Source organism: Zootoca vivipara, chromosome 3 (assembly GCF_963506605.1).
Source record: "Zootoca vivipara chromosome 3, rZooViv1.1, whole genome shotgun sequence".
Lineage (NCBI taxonomy): Eukaryota > Metazoa > Chordata > Lepidosauria > Squamata > Lacertidae > Zootoca > Zootoca vivipara.
In genome coordinates this window covers 87,016,621-87,034,945 of record NC_083278.1, presented here as the reverse complement: position 1 = coordinate 87,034,945, position 18,325 = coordinate 87,016,621, and the positions used below count along the sequence as shown (strand labels likewise).

General features: G+C 43.7%; 1 protein-coding gene across 2 annotated transcripts in view; it reads right to left on the bottom strand.

Annotated features, from left to right (window-relative positions):
- Positions 1-17,929, bottom strand: part of TOGARAM2 (TOG array regulator of axonemal microtubules 2) — a 60,240-nt gene extending 42,311 nt beyond the window's left edge. The window contains exons 1-6 of one of the 2 annotated variants that reach the window (XM_060272956.1): positions 17,617-17,929; positions 14,365-14,502; positions 6,834-6,970; positions 4,531-4,665; positions 3,200-3,454; positions 1,710-1,930 (exon numbers count right to left, since the gene is read on the bottom strand). In XM_060272956.1, coding sequence (XP_060128939.1) covers positions 1,710-1,930; positions 3,200-3,454; positions 4,531-4,665; positions 6,834-6,861 — 639 coding nt within the window. In that variant the 5' untranslated portion in view covers positions 6,862-6,970; positions 14,365-14,502; positions 17,617-17,929. The remainder of the gene's footprint in view (positions 1-1,709; positions 1,931-3,199; positions 3,455-4,530; positions 4,666-6,833; positions 6,971-14,364; positions 14,503-17,616) is intronic. The other variant, XM_035110505.2, reaches the window with a different exon arrangement.
- Positions 17,930-18,325: the final 396 nt, after the last annotated feature.

The window sequence follows — 18,325 nt, the reverse complement described above, 5'->3', positions numbered from 1 at the left end:
CATAGGAATTTGTTCATTTTTTATTTATTTTTTCAAAATATAGTCCGGCCCCCCACAAGGTCTGAGGGACAGTGGACCGGCCCCCTGCTGAAAAAGTTTGCTGACCCCTGGTCAAAACAATCAGGAAAAAAACAGGCGAGGCAGTAGCACTTCAGGATTCTGGGTGAATTCTGCTCTCCTATGAAAAAACCTCCATGCCCTTGGAAACCTGAAGTCCTCTAAGTAAAAAATAAAGTGGGACTAGGATTAGTCCTAGAAAGTGGTAAAGAATAATGTGGCACAGTGGAAACAAGGTGATACAGGGGAAACTAAGGGCTTGTCAAGACTTTGGCTGGTCCCTTGCATAGAAAGCACTTGCCTGAGAGGCTTTCCCCTTGCCCCACTCCTTTCCCAGGGAAAACCCAGTCTTTAGTTCTAAATCGGAGAAAACGTCAATCTGGAGAAAACCCAAATTGCCATTTGCTCCGACTGAGCACTAAAGAGTAGTTTTCCCCAGGGGTAAGCAGTGGAAGTGTGGATAAGCCCTGAGACTAACCTCATTTTCCTTCACATATTTTTTTTTATAAACAACAGTTGCTGCATCAATCCCTAAGAATAAGAGAGGGACAGATCGGCCCTTTTTTTAAAAAAGAAGACTCTCTAAACCAAATTCTACTGATGCAGAAAAATAAGCACTTGAGCTGCACAGAACTTTTCAAGGGGCAAAAATGTGAGAAGTTCTGTGTGGCATGAAAGATAGACTATTTCAGCTGAAGTACCACATTTTACAACATCTTGGTGCTCTCTGCATCACCTGCAGTGTGATAGCGCCCTCTGCTTGTCCTCCTCCTGTCTTTGACAGGAGAATTTCAACACTCTATTCCCTTTTTCTTTTCTTTTCCTTATATATTTTACTGGAATAAATTTCGATCACACTCTCCAGGATCTATCTATTATTCCTGCCAGACAGCCTTGAGCTCCGGCCAATTTTGCAACTCCTTCGACCTTCCATCAAAATCTGCTTCTCAGAAGTCTATTAATTTTTTACATTAGTGCTCCTCCTGCCGGCCCTCATCAGCTTCTCAGCTCCTGGATGATAAGGTGTGATCACCGGATCCTTGGTCCTCTGCAAATGCCACTTAACAATTTGTCATATCTAACTGCAAGTTATTAACTCCAGAGGCGCTTCATACCTCACGGACTGTGCAGTATAACACAGAGGATCTTCCCATATCAGGAAGAGATTTCTAATGCTAGGTACCTCACCGAAAGGATGTTTCCCTAATGTCACTGTGGAACTAGTGAGGGCTTGTTGGGGACCGGCTGACAACAGAAACGGCTCTTGATTCCTTTGCCCAGCTGAGTAGGCAAGATCACTGATTTGATTCAGTATAAGGTAGCTTCATAGGTTCCGTTTCTTTCCTGGTACACATTTTATCCCTTTGCATGTAATTTTCTGCCACTCTTCAAAGCAATACAACTTGAACAACAGACAGCGCATTCATACCAATTTGATTATCCTTGTGCAACAGACTCTGCAAGTCAGCTGCAGACTAAATCAAATGAGATTTGGTGCAACTGACCCAACATAATAACCTCACAGTGCAGGCAAACATTAGCACCTCAGTTTTTAATAACAGAAAGAATAAAGCAACCCCAAATGCTTCTAGAAGCATAAATCTTCTCAGGCGCAAACACCACTGCATTTCAGCATCTTCATTTGACTGTACCTCTTGAGTGTCTGCTATTGACTCCCGGTTGTCCGGTCTAACTTCCAAGCAGTTTCCCAACACTTTCTGCTGTCTTTCATGAGCTCCGTCAGCCTCTGGGGTAGTGGGGATACTCTGAATAGGAGGCATGGGCTTGGAAGTGACCAGCAGTCTTTGAGAGGCAGATCTGGAAATGGTTGGTTTCAGGGCAAGTCCCTGAGGACCCACAGAGTTCAATAAGCCTGGAAATGCAAGACACAATGGATGTGACATTTCCCCCTGAACATATGCGCATACACTGAGTACATCACGCAAAGGACAAGGAGCTCCTCCAACAGCTTGGTGTAGTTGGGAACAGCCCGAAAAACTTGAAAATGTCATTAGAAAAGCCAGGTGCCTTTTCCCTCTCTAGAAAATTGTATACCGCCACATTATCACCCTGCAATGATGTCCAGCAGCTATGCAGTTGGACAAGATACCAGGTCAAATGCTACTGTGATTGTGAGCTGCTGGGACCAGATTCATGGCTCAAGTATATTCAGTCTCTGGAATACGTGCCAAGTGGGCATTGTCTCTTGTTGGATAGAGAGAGGAAAGACACCAATAGGGGCAAACAAGAATCTGTTGTCATATCATTGAGAAGCAGTACCGAGAGTTGGGCTTGGAAATGGTTGGTGTTGGGTGGAACAGTAGAAATGACTCAAAGGCAATAGTTGCCCTCCATGTTACAGAGGCCTAACTGGCCTTCCCTAGAAGTCAGGCATTTAGTGTCACTGGTCCCATGCTATGGGAGGCTCTTCCAGAATACATTTTGCAACCCTGTGATTTTCAGGCTTCTCTTGAAGACCTTTGCAACTCTTTATGGGCTTCCCCCCCCCCATCAGCCAGTCACTTTAACTATCATCCTATATTGGTCTTATAATGCTGTATATTTTATTGTACATCTTTCTGTATACCGCCTTGTAATATTGTATAAAATAGCAGTATATGAATACTTCTATGAATAAATAAAATAAGTTGTTATTTATTCGATTTCTATCTTGCTCTTCCTCCCAAAGGAGCCCAAGTTTATCCATAACAATTTCATTAAGAACAGATTTTTATTTATTTATTTTACTTTAACTATTCTATTTTCAATAAACATACTACAGTTTTCAGAGCTAACACATTGCAGACATGCATTGCCAGGCTGGTTCGCAGTTTTTGTGCGTGTCAATGGCAGATTTTGCCCATTCTTCATTTGTTCAGTTTTCAACACTGTGGTTTAACTGAGTGTTGAGCTTTAGACCTAGGAATGGAACAGAACCCATAAGTCTCACTGGGCAATTTACTATGGCTCAGTCTCCATTCTCCATCTGTAAAATGAGAACAATGGCAAATCTGTCTCAAGGGATTGTTGCAAGGCTGAAAGCTGTAAGGACTTGAAGCACTTCACACAAAGAGCTGTTATACATCATTGCAAATAAGACCAATGTTTCTTATTGGAATCAGTAGGCAAGCATCCATCATACCTTTGCTTGATGCATGGATGCCCTCAGACATTCTCCTCTTCTTGAGCTTGTCCTTGATTTGTGCAGTTTCCACAGCCGCACTGCTCACCTCCAGCTCACTGGGATCTTGCCTCGGCAGAGTGCTGGGCAGCTGAGAAAGGTCAGCCATGGCTGCTCTGTCTGTATTCTTCTTCAGAAGGCCATTCCTAATATCCAGAGGTTCTCCTTTGCCTCCCCACAAACATGCCTGCTTTTTTAGAACTGAATGAAGAGAAGCTGTAGGGGAATTTAATGAGAGGCATTCAGTTACTCAACCAGGCCCACATATTGGGGAGTCGGGTTTAGCCCGCCTGCTTATTTCTGCAGAGAACAAGAAGGTCACAGTGGCCAGCTGGTTTGGCTAGAACTTCCCTCACCAGCTAGTTGCCAAATGGAAGGCTAAACAGGACCACAACCAATGGCTGGGCTTTTGTATACTGTACTATATGTCCTTCACCTTGGGCAGCAAATGTCTTTGACCAGCTCTGGTTGAAGGAATGGGCAGAGTTTCACTAGGGGTTTATTTGAAAGCCATGGATGTGAAGCAGAGTAGGCCTGTCTCTCTTCCCACATTTGCAGCACGTTGGCCAAATATATCCTTCCTCTACTATAAAAGTCAAATGGTCCTCATGCTTGGAGATCCTCAAAAATTGTCATTCTTGCTAAAGTGAACCCAAGGCAGTGTGCCTATCCCTTGGACACAAGCATAAAAGCTAGTGAACTCTATGGGACTTACTCCTATATTTATTTTATTTTATTTGTTCGTTTCATAACCGTTATATACCACTTGTAAGACAAATAAATATCTCGGCTAGATATTAGGCAATTTCAGCCTGCATCTCGTTTTCCCACTTGCAAATTGGGCTTTACTTTTACAGGACCCATCCAGACTGGTATTTGGTCTGTGTTTGTATTCTGCAACATCCTTCTGATGTAATAATGATGCATCAGTAGTGGACAGGACAGTGCATACATCGTTCTGTTTTATTAGTTGTTCCCTAATTCTCCCCCAAGGTTACCAAGTTACAGCACTCTTCTGCAACCAAAACAAAATGAACACCCCCACAACCCTGAAAAAAACTTTTGTGGTGTCCAAAGTTTCGGGATTTTAGCAAGACATTATGGGACATGCACCAATTGGAAATTAGTGTGCCCACCCTGAAACTCTTACAGGGGCAAACAGTACTGAAAGAAAGGTTGCATATAGCTGACCCAATACCGTCATGAACACAAACTATCATGAATGCACACTGGTAAGGATGTCTGGAATGGCCCCTAGGTCACAAATCCCACCCAGTCTTCCCCATCCTAACCATCATCTGCCGTCATCCATCCGTTCCCACAGAGATGCAAATTGGAATCGATGCTCCCTCCTCTCAGCGACCTGCATCCAGGCTTTGCTTTGGGAATGCTCCCGCAATATATCGCAACAGGAGCTCGGTGCTTGGCTTTAAAAACAAAAACAACACGAATGAAATGAAAGAGGAGGGCCAGAGCAATCAGTTGCTAATCTTCCATGTCTAAAAGCCTATTCAAAGGATTAGTGAGTCTATGAAGCAACAAATGTGCGGTTGTTTCCTAAGTTGCTTGCACAGACACTCTTCCCTCTTGGAAGTGCTCCTGTTTTAAGAATACTGTGTTTCACTGAAGTTCAGACTGCAGTGCAGAGGTCACCAACCTTTTTGGCCTCAAGGCCCATTTGCAAAATGGAGAAACTGTCGTTTGCACAGGGCACCACACAAACAGAGAGACATCAATTTATTAAATTAGCTGCAACAGAATGCTTATTTCAAGCCTAATTTTAGCAGAGGTACAGAAGGGGACACAGTGGAAGACTGACCATGCAGGAGGAATGGCCAGCACAAATGTTGCATGACCAGCAGGAATGGAGCACTTGCAGCCCATTGAAAAAGCAGAATATATCCATAAGGTCCCACCTTCATGCAGTACTATGCCAACATTTTGCAATATCCTCCCCCTGCAAGAATGTGTACAACAAAAGAGTAGTGGATCTATATGTCTGTAACTGTGCAATAAAAAAAAATGTTTCTGTCTAGTGGCGGACCTACTGTATGTTTATGGGGCACTGAAGCTTTAACTGACTCTCAGACTTTGGAATTGTTGAAATATATACAGCAAAAAAAATAATTAATTTGAGTTGTGTGGCTCAAATTTGGTCTACTAGACCCAAATAATTTAAACAATGTGGACTAAAGTCGCTTCTGGGGCCCCTCCAGGATTTGGGTCCCTGAAGCTTAAGCTTCATCAGTTTCATAGTAGATCCACCCCCTGTTTCTGTCTATGTCCTTGTTAGACAATACACCCAGGTACAGTGGTGCCTCGACTTACGAATTTAATCCGTTCCAAAGGCACCTTTGTAGGTCGAAAAATTCATAAGTCGAAAAGCGCCATTGGAAACGCGATTTCCCATAGGAATGCATTGGAAACGGAAAAATTCGTAAGTCAAAGCAACCCCATCTAAAAATTCGTATGTCAAAAAAACCCTATCTAAAACCGCCGCGGTTTCCATTTGGATGTCGAGAAATTCGTAAGCGTGTGGCCATTTGCCCCATTCGTAAGTCGAAAAATTCAGTTGTCAAGTCATTCATAAGTCGAGGTACCACTGTATAGAGTAGATAAACAGAAGAGGGCTCATCCACTCTTGCCCTTGCCCCACAACTTTGACCCAAGGAAACCCCATATTTACTGCCAAATCAGAGCAAACATCAACTGGGTTTTCTCCGGATTGACATTTGCTCCAATTTATCGCTAAAGAGTGGGTTTTCTCAGGGAAAGCAGCATGGCAAGGGCAGAACCATTTGGACCCATGCCTAGAAAGCACAGGACAAGCAAAAAAAACCACTCAGACTCACGCTTTCTAGGCATGGGACAAGCACAAGTCTGGATATGCCCAGAGTTTGCTAAAGAAACTGCTATTCCATACTCAGGGTTAGTTTCACATGGCTGATTTGGGCAGGGGTTTTAGATAAATACATTTTTTGTTTTTGTTTCCTTGAACTGCATATTTTATATCCTTGTGAGTGGTTCAGCACACACTCAGACTCTAGGTCAACATGAGCTGGGAAGGAATTGAGAAAGTCCCATTGTGTGAGTGGCCTTCTGCTCCTCTAAATTTGCATGGAAGCCAATCATCTTGAGATTGTGTGTACCTCCTGGCAGGATTTTTATTTTATTTTTTGGCATTTCCTTTACATTTGGCATTTGCTTTACACTGAAAAGATTGCATGCTAAGTAAGTTACACAAAAACTATATCACCTACTCTAAACACCTGGCAGCAGTAGCACAATATTTGGTGGAAAGTACAGCGTAACAGAAAGAGCGCTGATTGTAATGAATGCATGTCAGGTCACCCATTCCTGCTGTATTGTAACCAGTAAAAGTATTTATGGAGAGATTTTCATGGTATATTCTGGCACATTTATGAAGCCAGACACAAATCTTAAGCAAGAGCGTTCTCCAGATACATGATATGTGATAACCTAGCAGAGAGTTTCAAATACGGAAAGAAAGAAAGAAAGAAAGAAAGAAAGAAAGAAAGAAAGAAAGAAAGAAAGAAAGAAAGAAAGAAAGAAAGAAAGAAAGAAAGATCTTTACCTGCTGTGAATTCATCATGTGTTGCCATGTGTGTAAGGAAGGGCCCAGGATACTTCTACAACTAAGAGGCTACTGGTTTGCTTTCTTGTTACTGGATCCACAGCTGCTGCTGTTTTTCTCCCAGAACATCCAAAGGTCTGCAACAACAAAGACAAAGCAACCCAGGTGATGCATCCTCTTCATTCTTAAACTTTATCAACTAATGGAACTCCTGAACTCTCAGCGATAGCCTAAGGGCTGCTTCTTGTGTAATGAGGCCCCAGGACCACCTGGGATGCTAAAGTGTAAATAAGTAGACACCACACAGGATATTGGTTTGGGATCAAATAAGGCCAGGACTTTATTGGTTACAGATGTGAGGTTAGGCCATAGGCATTGTGGTAAGCAACAGTGCATGTCACTTCTGCCCGCCCACTAGGAGTGTTTCTAAGGGTGAAGCCGGTGTGGGGGGGGTGTCCTATGACCTACGTCAAATCGGGGCGTCCCCCAAGCGGTTCCCATTGGTGGAGTGGTGTGGCCCTAGCCCCCGTCTAGGCGTCATACAGGAGCCACTACTCCCAGATCCGTTTAACAGCATAACAGCATACCCTTACCCATGGAGGGGCAGGCAGAGGCTACAACCTCCTCTCCAAACCAGACTAGGCTTACCCAATGCCTATATGTCTCACAGAGTTCTGATGATTGCTGTGAGGTAGGTGAAAACCCAAATGGCAGTGCCAATTAGCCAAGTGGGAAAAACCCTGGGTTTGGGTTTGCCAAGGGCAGCAATTGGTTGGTTGGCCCTGTGCCCAGGGGAATGCCCACTATCTCCCGCTGCCATTGGCTCGATCGGCAGTGGAAATATGATCTGGCCGGCAATAGGACAGTTTTCCAGGGAGGCCCAGGACCCGCCCACAAAGCCGCCTCCCCGCAAAGGAGGGTGTATGGACTTACATTAACAATTTCCTACACAGAGATAATCTCCATGTAAGAGGAAGAAAAGCAAACATAACACCATGAATTCTGGTGTTGCTACAAATGCATGCCAAGATGTTAATAGTAATCCACGGCTTCCTATGAGGAGTGACCCCTGTACAAGATCCAACCTATACCTGGCAGCTGATTGCACACTGGAGACTTGCAATACAATGGCAGGAATGCCTGAGGTAAGCAGATGCATGGATCATTTCCTTATGAGGAGGCCAAAAAAGGTGTAGTAATTAGTTAAGGACTAATGTACAAATGGGACGCAGGTGGCGCTGTGGGTTAAACCACTGAGCCTAGGGCTTGCCGATCAGAAGGTCGGCGGTTCGAATCCATGTGATGGGGTGAGCTCCCGTTGCTCGGTCCCAGCTCCTGCCAACCCAGCAGTTCAAAAGCATGAAGTGCAAGTAGATAAATAGGTACCGCTACAGCGGGAAGGTAAACGGCATTTCTGTGTGCTGCTCTGGTTCGCCAGAAGCGGCTTAGTCATGCTGGCCACATGACCCAGAAGCTGTACGCCGGCTCCCTCGGCCAATAATGCGAGATGAGCGCCACAACCCCAGACTGGACCTAATGGTCAGGGTTCCCTTTACCTTTAATGTACAAATATTGTAAAAGGCACAGGCACACACATTAAAAGATCATTTAAAAGAATAAGTGGCTAAAATGGTGTCACTGGAAAAGGTCTAAAGGTGTCCCAATGTTCCGAAATGGTGTGGGTAAGCCTTTCAACACACAACAGGGATTGGGAACCTGTAGAGCTCTAGGTGCTGCTGGACCACAGTTATAGCTCAGTTAGTAGAACATGGGACTCTTAATCTCAGGGTCATGGACTTGAGCTCCACGTTGGGCAAAATATTCCAGCGTTGCAGGGGGTTGGTCCAGGTGGCCCTTGTTGTCCCTCCCAACTCCACAATTCTTTGATTCTATGAAATCCCATCAGAAACACCCATCATAGCCAATGGTCAGGGGGGACGGAAGTTCTAGTACCACAACATCTGGAGACCTACATATTTCCCATTCGTGCACTAAATATGTTAAAATAATATCTCTTTACCCAGGTGGCGCTGTGGTTAAACCACTGAGCCTAGGGCTTGCTGATCAGAAGGTCGGCGGTTCGAATCCCTGTGACGGGGTGAGCTCCTGTTGCTTGGTCCCAGCTCCTGCCAACCTAGCAGTTCGAAAGCACGTCAAAATGCAAGTAGATAAATAGGAACCGCTACAGCGGGAAGGTAAACGGTGTTTCCATGTGCTGCTCTGGTTTGCCAGAAGCGGCTTTGTCACGCTGGCCACATGACCTGGAAGCTATACGCCGGCTCCCTCGGCCAATAATGCGAGATGAGCGCGCAACCCCAGAGTCGGTCACGACTGGACCTAATGGTCAGGGGTCCCTTTACCTTTTAAGTAAGTCCTAAGAGTAGCAGAAACACAATTGTCACCCGAGAAGATGGTGCTACTGTTGCACTCTTAGCAAAACAAAGCAAAGCAAGGCCAAAAAAACCCCACCACTCAGATCTTCCGTGATCTGAACAAAGAGATGGAAGAACTCTGAGGAAAGCACAGAACAAGCATCTGGTGATGACGACACCGTGTAGCTCAAGAGAGCAAAGCCTGGCTATTCTACAGTAAACACCTAACCTAGGTCTGTAGATATTGCAGCTTATGGTAAAATTCACATTAATTTCACTGACAGGCAAGCACGATTATGATGATAAACACCTTTGACAATTCCACAGACAGGATCTGAGTGAGGGAAGAGTCATTCCCATAATAAACCAACAGTGGTGAGGACCCAGAGCGATTGATTTGTGAGGGGGAGAAATTGGATGCCTCATGCTTGGTTAAGCCATGAGACACGAGAGCGTGAGCCTAGGACGGAACAGGCAGAAGTATTTATTCATTCTTCCAATAAAAATGAAATATTGAGAATACCTCTGTATACGCCTCAACACGAAATAAATGTGCAAGGATAAAATACCAGCCAATTAACTGTAAATTTAGATGAGCTGACCATTTATTAATTTATTGATCCATTTATCACGCCTGCAGCCTGCCAACCATTTCTCAGGCATCTTCCCCATGCAGCAATATATTTACATTTGTTTCTCCTCGGTATTGTGCTCTGCTACATGAATTCCTAAATTTAATCACATGGAGGAGCAGGAAAATTTCAAGCACAGAGACAATTTGGATTTCTCATGCTGAACAAAAATCCCATTTTAGCAAGGAGAGCATGCTGTGTAGGAAAACCAATTGGCAGTAAGTGTGTCAAACAACTATCTCTATCATCTATCTATCTATCTATCTATCTATCTATCTATCTATCTATCTATCTATCATCCATCTAAGCTCTTGTGCTTCCTTTGTATTCTTAAAGCTGTGGGTTTCTATCGTGCAAAATCATACTGTAGGAATTCCTTTCTCTCTCCAGTATGATAAAACTTGTGACTGGATGAGATAAAGGGCATCTTTATGAACTAGCTAAGTGAGTTGAAGCTGTGGATGGCACCCCCTCCCCTTTCATTCTTCTCCTCTCTTGACCTCTTTTTGATGGATAATCAGCTCTAAAGTCACCGTAGCAGTTCTGGCTATCATTGGCTTATCTGCCCTGATGCAGCAAAGAGGCACACTAGCCTTGCATTAGGCTGCTGGGAGGGGAGAACTCAGTCTTTCTTAGAATGATTTGTTTTTAAAATTTATATCCTCCCACTTCTTCCAGAAAGGCTGTGTTCGTGTTCAGCTCACAATGAAAACAGCTATAAAAATACTAAAACAGAAGCCCTTTCCAGGCAGCCTTGATCCCCACGTACTCAAAAGGTCATGTCTGCAAGGAGCCTACATGCACATACATTACTTGGTTCCTATTTATACATCCCTCAGCCTGCCATACTCAAGGCACCCTGACCATGCACACAGAAGCTTGTATGCAGGGCCCTTGAATGCATGGCTGTCAAGGTAAAGAGCCATTGGATTTCAGCCCTCTCCATATGCATTCCTTTGTACCCTATGTGCTTTTTATAAATATACAGTATTCAACGTCCCCAATCCCATCCGCTGTCCCTGCTCCCAACCTCCCCATGGCCATTTGCACGTTGGAAAAGATTCTGCTCAATGGAATGTATGCACAGATAACTGTATGCAAATAACAGTGGAAAGAGCAGGCTTCCCAGCTGCGTGGATAAAGCCCTGCCTGCATAGTTGTTGCATGTGCACAGGCTCCAGTCTTCAAGTGAGATCAGGAAGATCAGGAGTAAGGACAGTGTGCATGGCTCCATTCTCTTCTCTTCCTGAAAAAAAGTTACAAGTAGGTAGCCATGTTGGTCTGCCGTAGTCGAAACAAAATTAAAAAATTCATTCCAGTAGCACGTTAGAGACCAACTAACTTATGTATCTGAAGAAGTGTGCATGCACCCGAAAGCTCATACCAATGACAAACTTAGTTGGTCTCTAACGTGCTACTGGAATGAATTTTTTAATTTTGTTCCTGAAAAAAGGTTCACGCTGAAGCCAATTGGTGATTATCTCAAAACAGCAAAGTAAATAAAAGCCAACAGATCTCTAGTGGGAGTGTATGGACTAACATTTTGATGTGAACATTGTGTGGACACACCAAAACAAAAACAAAAAAACTTGCATGCATGCAGAGCACTGATGCAGCAATAAAGCACCCTTCAAGCTGGAGACAGATAATAATGCAGAACCTGCAACAGAATCAGGCAGTGAGTGTCTCCTCCCTCCTAAAAAGAATGTTCCTGTTCAAGCTTCCAGCCAGCCAATCCCTCCAAGCAGGACATTCGACTTCTCGTTCATGTGTTTCATTTTTCATTTTCAATGGTTACTCTTCTTTGCATGACTACTGAGCATGCTCAGTTCTCACTGGGTGAGCATGTGCATTTGTTGCCGGAATTACTCCCCTTATATGTTTTTAATAACAATAACAATAACAACAATAACAATAATAATTTATTTATACCCCGCCTATTTAACAGCGTTCCCCCAGCCACTCTAGGGGGGGGATTGCACTTCTGCAAATAATAATTGTACTTCTGCAAATTCTTGGCTGATAACTGTTTGTTTCTCAGTGTTCCTGTTTTCACAACAATGCTGCTGACAGTCACCACCTGAGTTTGCCATATTAGAAGGGTTTTTAGAGACAATGTTGCAGTAAAAAGGACAGTGTTAGGCACTGCATATATTTTGGAATCATGCGGAAATGCCATTTCTACAGTACTCAAAGTTCTGTGGCTCCCCTCAATGCTAACCTTAACTTGCTGTTGTTATCATCTCTTTATATGCTACTTTATATGTTACCAAAAGGTTCTTCAAAGGGGATGGAGGCTGCAGTCATTTATCAAAAAGTTGCATAAACCAGATTCATCACAAAGTAACCAGCCTCTTTGATCACAAGCAGAAACATGAGTAGGAGCGAGAGTGAGAGCAGGAGAGATTAATTCTGAATCCAAACTTCAGCAGTAATTAAACACCAATAATGAGTGCCAAGACTCGGACACCACAAATTATTCAAGCATTGTGCCCGGTGTTTTCAGAGCACATATTGTTACAGTCTCCGCTACAGTCGTGGCCAAGATACACTAATTTCTGAAAGGTTGGCTGATTGAGTGCAAAAAGTTGCAGAACAATTTAAGGAAAACAAAGAGGAGAGAACAGAAGGTTTCTTTTCATTCGTGCTTCCTGGGGGACTGACCTAGTGGGCATCGAAGTCAACAAAAATACTTCTTGTTGATTTCAATGAATTCTAGATCAGGATCTTATGCAAAAGTTGCTCAACACCTAAAAACAGAAAATATATAGTTTCCATATAATGACTCTGCAGGTACTGTTGCTGCTGGATTCAAAAACAGATCTGTGGGACAAAATTTACAGAATATTTGAAAGACAGTGGTTCAGAAATGAAAATGTTAGTAGGAATGAAAGAATCTTTGTAGATATGAGTAGTAAAGGACATTGTGAAAGGATAGAAGATAATGAAAGGATAAATATAAGATTTTGGACAATGTTAGAATAGTGAAATATAATATTTAGAAATGATAATGGAAAGTCATAAGACTGGAATTGAAGGAAGTCAAGGCTTGGAAAAGCCGTAAAGGAAGAGAGTTAATGAAAATATGAATGTAATGTTAAATGTTTTTGTATGTGGATGTAGATGTATGTTTGTTATTGTAGGTATTGTATTGTATATAAAAAATAAAAAATGATTTGGCAAAAAAAAAAGATCTGTGAGAATTCTTCAGTTCTTCATCAGAAAGAGGGCTGATTCATACAGGCATGCTCATCACTTGAGTGGCATAATGGTTCAGTGTATCTGGCTGTTAACCAGAAGGTTGGTGGTTTGAGCCCCACTGTGGGCAGGATTTCTGCTTCGCACTGGATTGAACCAGATGACTCTCAGGGTCCCTTTCCAACTCTACAGTTCTGTGATACTATGGCTGCAACATCCAGTGATGATTTGCATGTGTGAATAAGTTTAGATGTAAAAACCACTGTGTGCTTGGTTCTATCTGCCCTGTTCACCCAATATGATTTCTCTTTTGTGGTAACTAGCCAATCGCTATCCTTATTTTGCTTGGAAATACTTGGAGCAGAAGTGTGGAATCCATGTTGTTGGGCTTTAGCTCCCATTAGCCCCAGCCAGCATGGCAAATGGTCTTGGATTGTGGGAGCTGTGGTCCCCAAAACATCCAGAGCACCACAGGTTCCCCATCCCAGACTTGGAAGATGCTTTTACAAAGATGCTAATGTGTGTAGCATCAGAGTGCAGTAGATTCTCTTCCATCCTTCCTGCCCTCATAACTAGTATACTCTGGATACATGTTATTTGGATAGTACACACAGCTAAATGTTCTCCAGTTACAGCTCTTTTGAAAGACTTACAATCAAATCCATTGTGAGATTAGGCACTCTATTTAACCTTCTTATATTTCAGCAGCCCGTGCAGGACATGCTATTGCAGAGTAAATGAATGGTGGCCTCCAGTATGTCATTGCTAAGGCGCCCCATGAGCTGGGGACTCTGGGGGCAGGGTCCAATGCCTTGCTCCCTGCAGCTACTATGGCCATTCATCAGCCCGGCTGGGTCAGGGGACTTGGCTGGCTGCTCCAGCCATGGTTCCTGAACTTGAGGAACTGGTCCTTGGGAATATGTATCTTGTCCCCACTTTATCCACCCATTTTGGAACTTCACCAAAGATTTCACCTGCCTCTGCCTCTTCAGATGCTTATCTGACTGCTGGGAGTCAGTAACCGAAGGAGGGAGATTTAGTCCAAACAGATCATAAGGCCGGAAGAAATTACTAGTATAGGGTAAGCACAGCTGACCAGAAACCCTCCAGAGTCATTCCAATTTCTTGAGCAGATTAAAGCATTATGAGCTGCTACTGTCTGCAAACAAACAGATGCTACAAGGCATGGAAGCCAAAGCTGGCAATGCTAAACGACTCAGATAATTCTATGGTTCCACATGCCACCAAATAAGAGGCTGTAACTTTAGGGTCACTTTGACTCTTTTGCACCACACCTGACCCTATCTGCAAGATGGATGAGATCCTTACCTGCCTGTTGACACTTTCAGGGCAAAACCGTCTTTGCAAGCACCAAGAATCTTCTCTACATCCCCCGGCAAGTTTCTTCTTGCCGAGTCAGAGATGAGACAGCATCTCCCGAAGTAACAGCAAGAAAAGGATTCCTCTCTAGAGAGGGAAGAGAGTAACCAGCAAACATCTCTAATAATGAGCTAAGGGAGTGCCCGCCTCATTTCCCTTAGAGGAGCTGAGCGTCCCTGAAACTGCTTGTCAATGACAGGAGGATGGCATTGCTGAAAACATTCTCAGGAATTCTCAAAAGCCAGGAGGAGCCGGTGTTGAGCATTTGTTGTTCCCACCAGTTGTGCTTTTGCAGAGCTCTGCTTCTTGAGACTGCATCCATTTGGCAAGGAGAGGCAAATGACACTTCCGCAAACTAGCTCTTGCACAGTCTTGAGATTTGCCACCTGCGTACAAAGTTGACCAAGATCCATCTACTCAATGACACATTAGAATTCTCTCTCTGCTCCCCACTCCAGTCACTAATTTTTATTGATTGATACAGTTCCCTCACTGTGCATAATTCATTACTAAGTAAAAGATTGGTGCTTGCCTAGGAAAAGCTTACAGTCCTAACGTTGAACAAAGGGGAAACAGAGGGCCCCTCCTGGTGTTTTCCTGGGAGTGTATTCTGCAGCACATTCTTGATACATCAATAGTGCATTAGTGGCAAATTGATTCTGCTTTAGTTTGCTCATAGAATCATATAATTGTAGAGTTGGAAGGGTCCCTGAGGGTCATCTAGTCCAACCCCGCTGCACACAATGCTTGTTCTGCAATGCTCCCTCAGGGTTGTTATATTATTGCTGTCAGGAAGAGTGATGTAGGACAAAAGTGGGACAAAAGTATGCCAGAGCATTTGTGGTATAAAAAGCAGTTGTTGCTTCAACAGGAAGTCACAGACCCACATTAGGCAAAAGATTCCTGCACTGCAGGGGGTTGGACTAGATTACCCTTGGAGTCCCTACCAATGCTACAAGTCTATGATTCTATTATTCTTTGTGTCTGGATATGCCCCTGAAATAGAAAATATTTCACCTTGCTTCCAAAACAGTATAATGAAGGCTGTTCGTGTCAATAAAACATGTTGTTTTATTGTAAACATCCAGATTTCTTTTTTTAAAAGCTTCAGATTCAGAATTTGCTTTCCCCTTTCCCTATAAAGTACTTAAAATTACACTTTTAATTAAACAGCCATCAAAAAGCCATTGCTCTTTGACAGCTCCACAGTTACCGCTTGAGTAGTCATGGGTACCCATTTTGGGAAATTTCTGAACCATTTAACAGGAACTGTTGAGCAATTACTACAGGGGTTCAAGGGCCAAGCTTTATTTTTACTCAGTTGAAGGAGATTCAAATAAATAAAGGCTTTAGTTTGGGGCTGAGTGTGTACGGAGACCTGTGCTTCCTGTTTCTGGTACCCCAAAGAAGCATGAACTGAGTTGTATTATAACCTGAAAAGTTATTAACTCTCGGTGAATTATTGTCACTGAACACATCTTGCTAATGTGCCTGATTCTGGGATGCTAGAATTGAAGTCAGGGGTGTCTCACCCAGAGTTGAGGTTGTCAACTTTTTAAAAAGAATTTTGGTACCTTGGACTGAGTGCTCCCAAGCATGTGTAGAATTCCCTTTTCTAGAGACATACATATCCTAGAAAGGGATGGACCTCCAAATTGTAATGCAGCATATATGTGAGAAAGGCACTGCCCTCCAGGAGGAGCCTCGGATTGGCCCGTTCGAAGCAGACCATTTTGGCAGGAAGACCATCCCTCAATTCCTCATGTGTATTCTGGCTGCTGGACAAGGAGGTGGAGAGCGAGGGGCCGCAACCACCCGCCCCCCAGGGAAAGTGGTGAGTGGCCATTGGGTTCACAAGAGCACACTATTCACAGAAAACAAATGCATAGAACACAACAAATGGAACCACCATTACTCCGCATGTGTGTTCATGTGTGTTATGCTAGCTAACCACAGAAAGTAAAAGGTAAAGGACCCCGTCAAAGGCAATTATGGGGTGAGCTGCTCATCTCACTTTCCAGGCCGAGGGAGCTGGCGTTTGTCCACAAAATGTGGCCAGCATGATTAAAGCACTTCTGGTGCAGCATGACGGAAACCTGAGCGCACGGAAATGCTGTTTACCTTCCTGTCACAGCAATACCTGTTTATCTACTTGTATTGGTGTGTTTTTGAACTGCTAGGTTGGCAGAAGCTGGGACAGAGCAACGGGAGCTCACCCCATCATAAGGATTCGAACCGCCAACCTTTTGATCGGTGAGCCCAAGAGGCTCAGTGGTTTAGACCACAGCGTCAAAATGCCCCTACTGGATTGTTTTTCCCCTGACACTGCACTTCACAATTCCGAAGCCTGTCCAAAAATGGTACAGTTTGGGCTACTTGACAGGCTGTGTAGGCTCATCCTTAATGGCAGAATTAAGCTTCCATGCAGCTCACTCAACATTGTGCAAGAAATGCCTACAATCATACAACAGTACTTGCAGCACCTTTTGTCACTCACTTCCAAAATGGCACAAGGGCTACAGTGTGGTAGGCTGATAGAGTATACTCTCTTTCTCTTGTCTGCCTCTCTGCTTAACCTACCTCACAGGGTTGCTGTGAGGATAAAGCAGAGACCATTTATACGACTCCGTGTGGGTTCATTGAAGGGGTTGAGGAATGAATGGTGTTGTTTTCTTGCAACTTTACCTCACTTTCACTGAGGTAAATGTAGTTCTCTGGTTCTTCTCCTCACCCCATATATATATATATATATATATATATATATATATATATATATATATGAGGATCCAGTCAAGTAGCTCCTTGCCCTCACAATTTCCTCATCACATTTGAACACCTATGTCATATTTTGTACAAGGGTCACTTGAATGGCTCGTTCTCAGTTCTCCAAGGGTTGATTGACAATCACCGGGGCTTCAGCTGGTAGGAAACCTTCTCTGGAGTCGTTGCCCCCCCCCCTTCTCCTGATAATATTTGCACTGCCTCTCAATTCTGGGGAGTTCTACAGTGGTTTGAAGCAAAATATACCTCTCTAATTCAAGGATAAACAACAAATGACATGACAGTTACATAACAAACTCCCTAGCAGAATACTGTGCGACCGACTAATGTATTTCCTGCACAGTCAATGTAAACAGCCTTCTAAGGGACAGCCTAGTCCACAGAGAGCAGCCAGAAGAGAATGCAGCTCTGGTCACTCACCTGCTTTGCAAACTCCTCCGTACTTCAGGAACCAGATCCTCCCGTTTCTAAATTGCCATCTCTTGGGACAGCCACAGAACTTGCCTGTGAGGGTCTTCGCCCTTAGCGATTTTGCCTTCACCTGTAGGTCAGGTGGCAGTTTTGGAAAGCTGCAAGGATCTCTGTCTCAGGCCAGCCCTTGACTCACACTTAACAAGTTATAGATACAGAGCAGGCAAACAGTGTCACATACCGTGAACAAACAAGGCTGCATAGCAACAACTTCTTCAAAGAAGTATTAAGATGCAGGAGTGAGGAAGAGATTTTACTGGTAGGCGTCTCCCTGGGTGTTTGACTGAGTGACCTTGACTGCAACCAGACAATTAGGAAGTCACAGGTTTCAAACAACAATGGAATAGGGTTGGATATTCTGGGATTCTACACGCCTGTAACCAGATCCGATAAGCATTCACAAAACAGCAAACATCCCCACACACGTTTTGAAAGCTCTATTTATGAATGAGAGGAGAAACCAAACTTCTGTTGATGGCAGGATATAATATCCATGTTACACCCTTCCCAATATGGGTTTTCCTTCATGAAGGAATAATACAGTTGAGGGTTCAAATTGCCTTGCAATTCTTATGCCATATACACCCTCAAAACAACCTTGTGAGGTAGGCACCACCAGTGATCAATGAGGATGCTTACACTCAGTGCTATTTTTCTA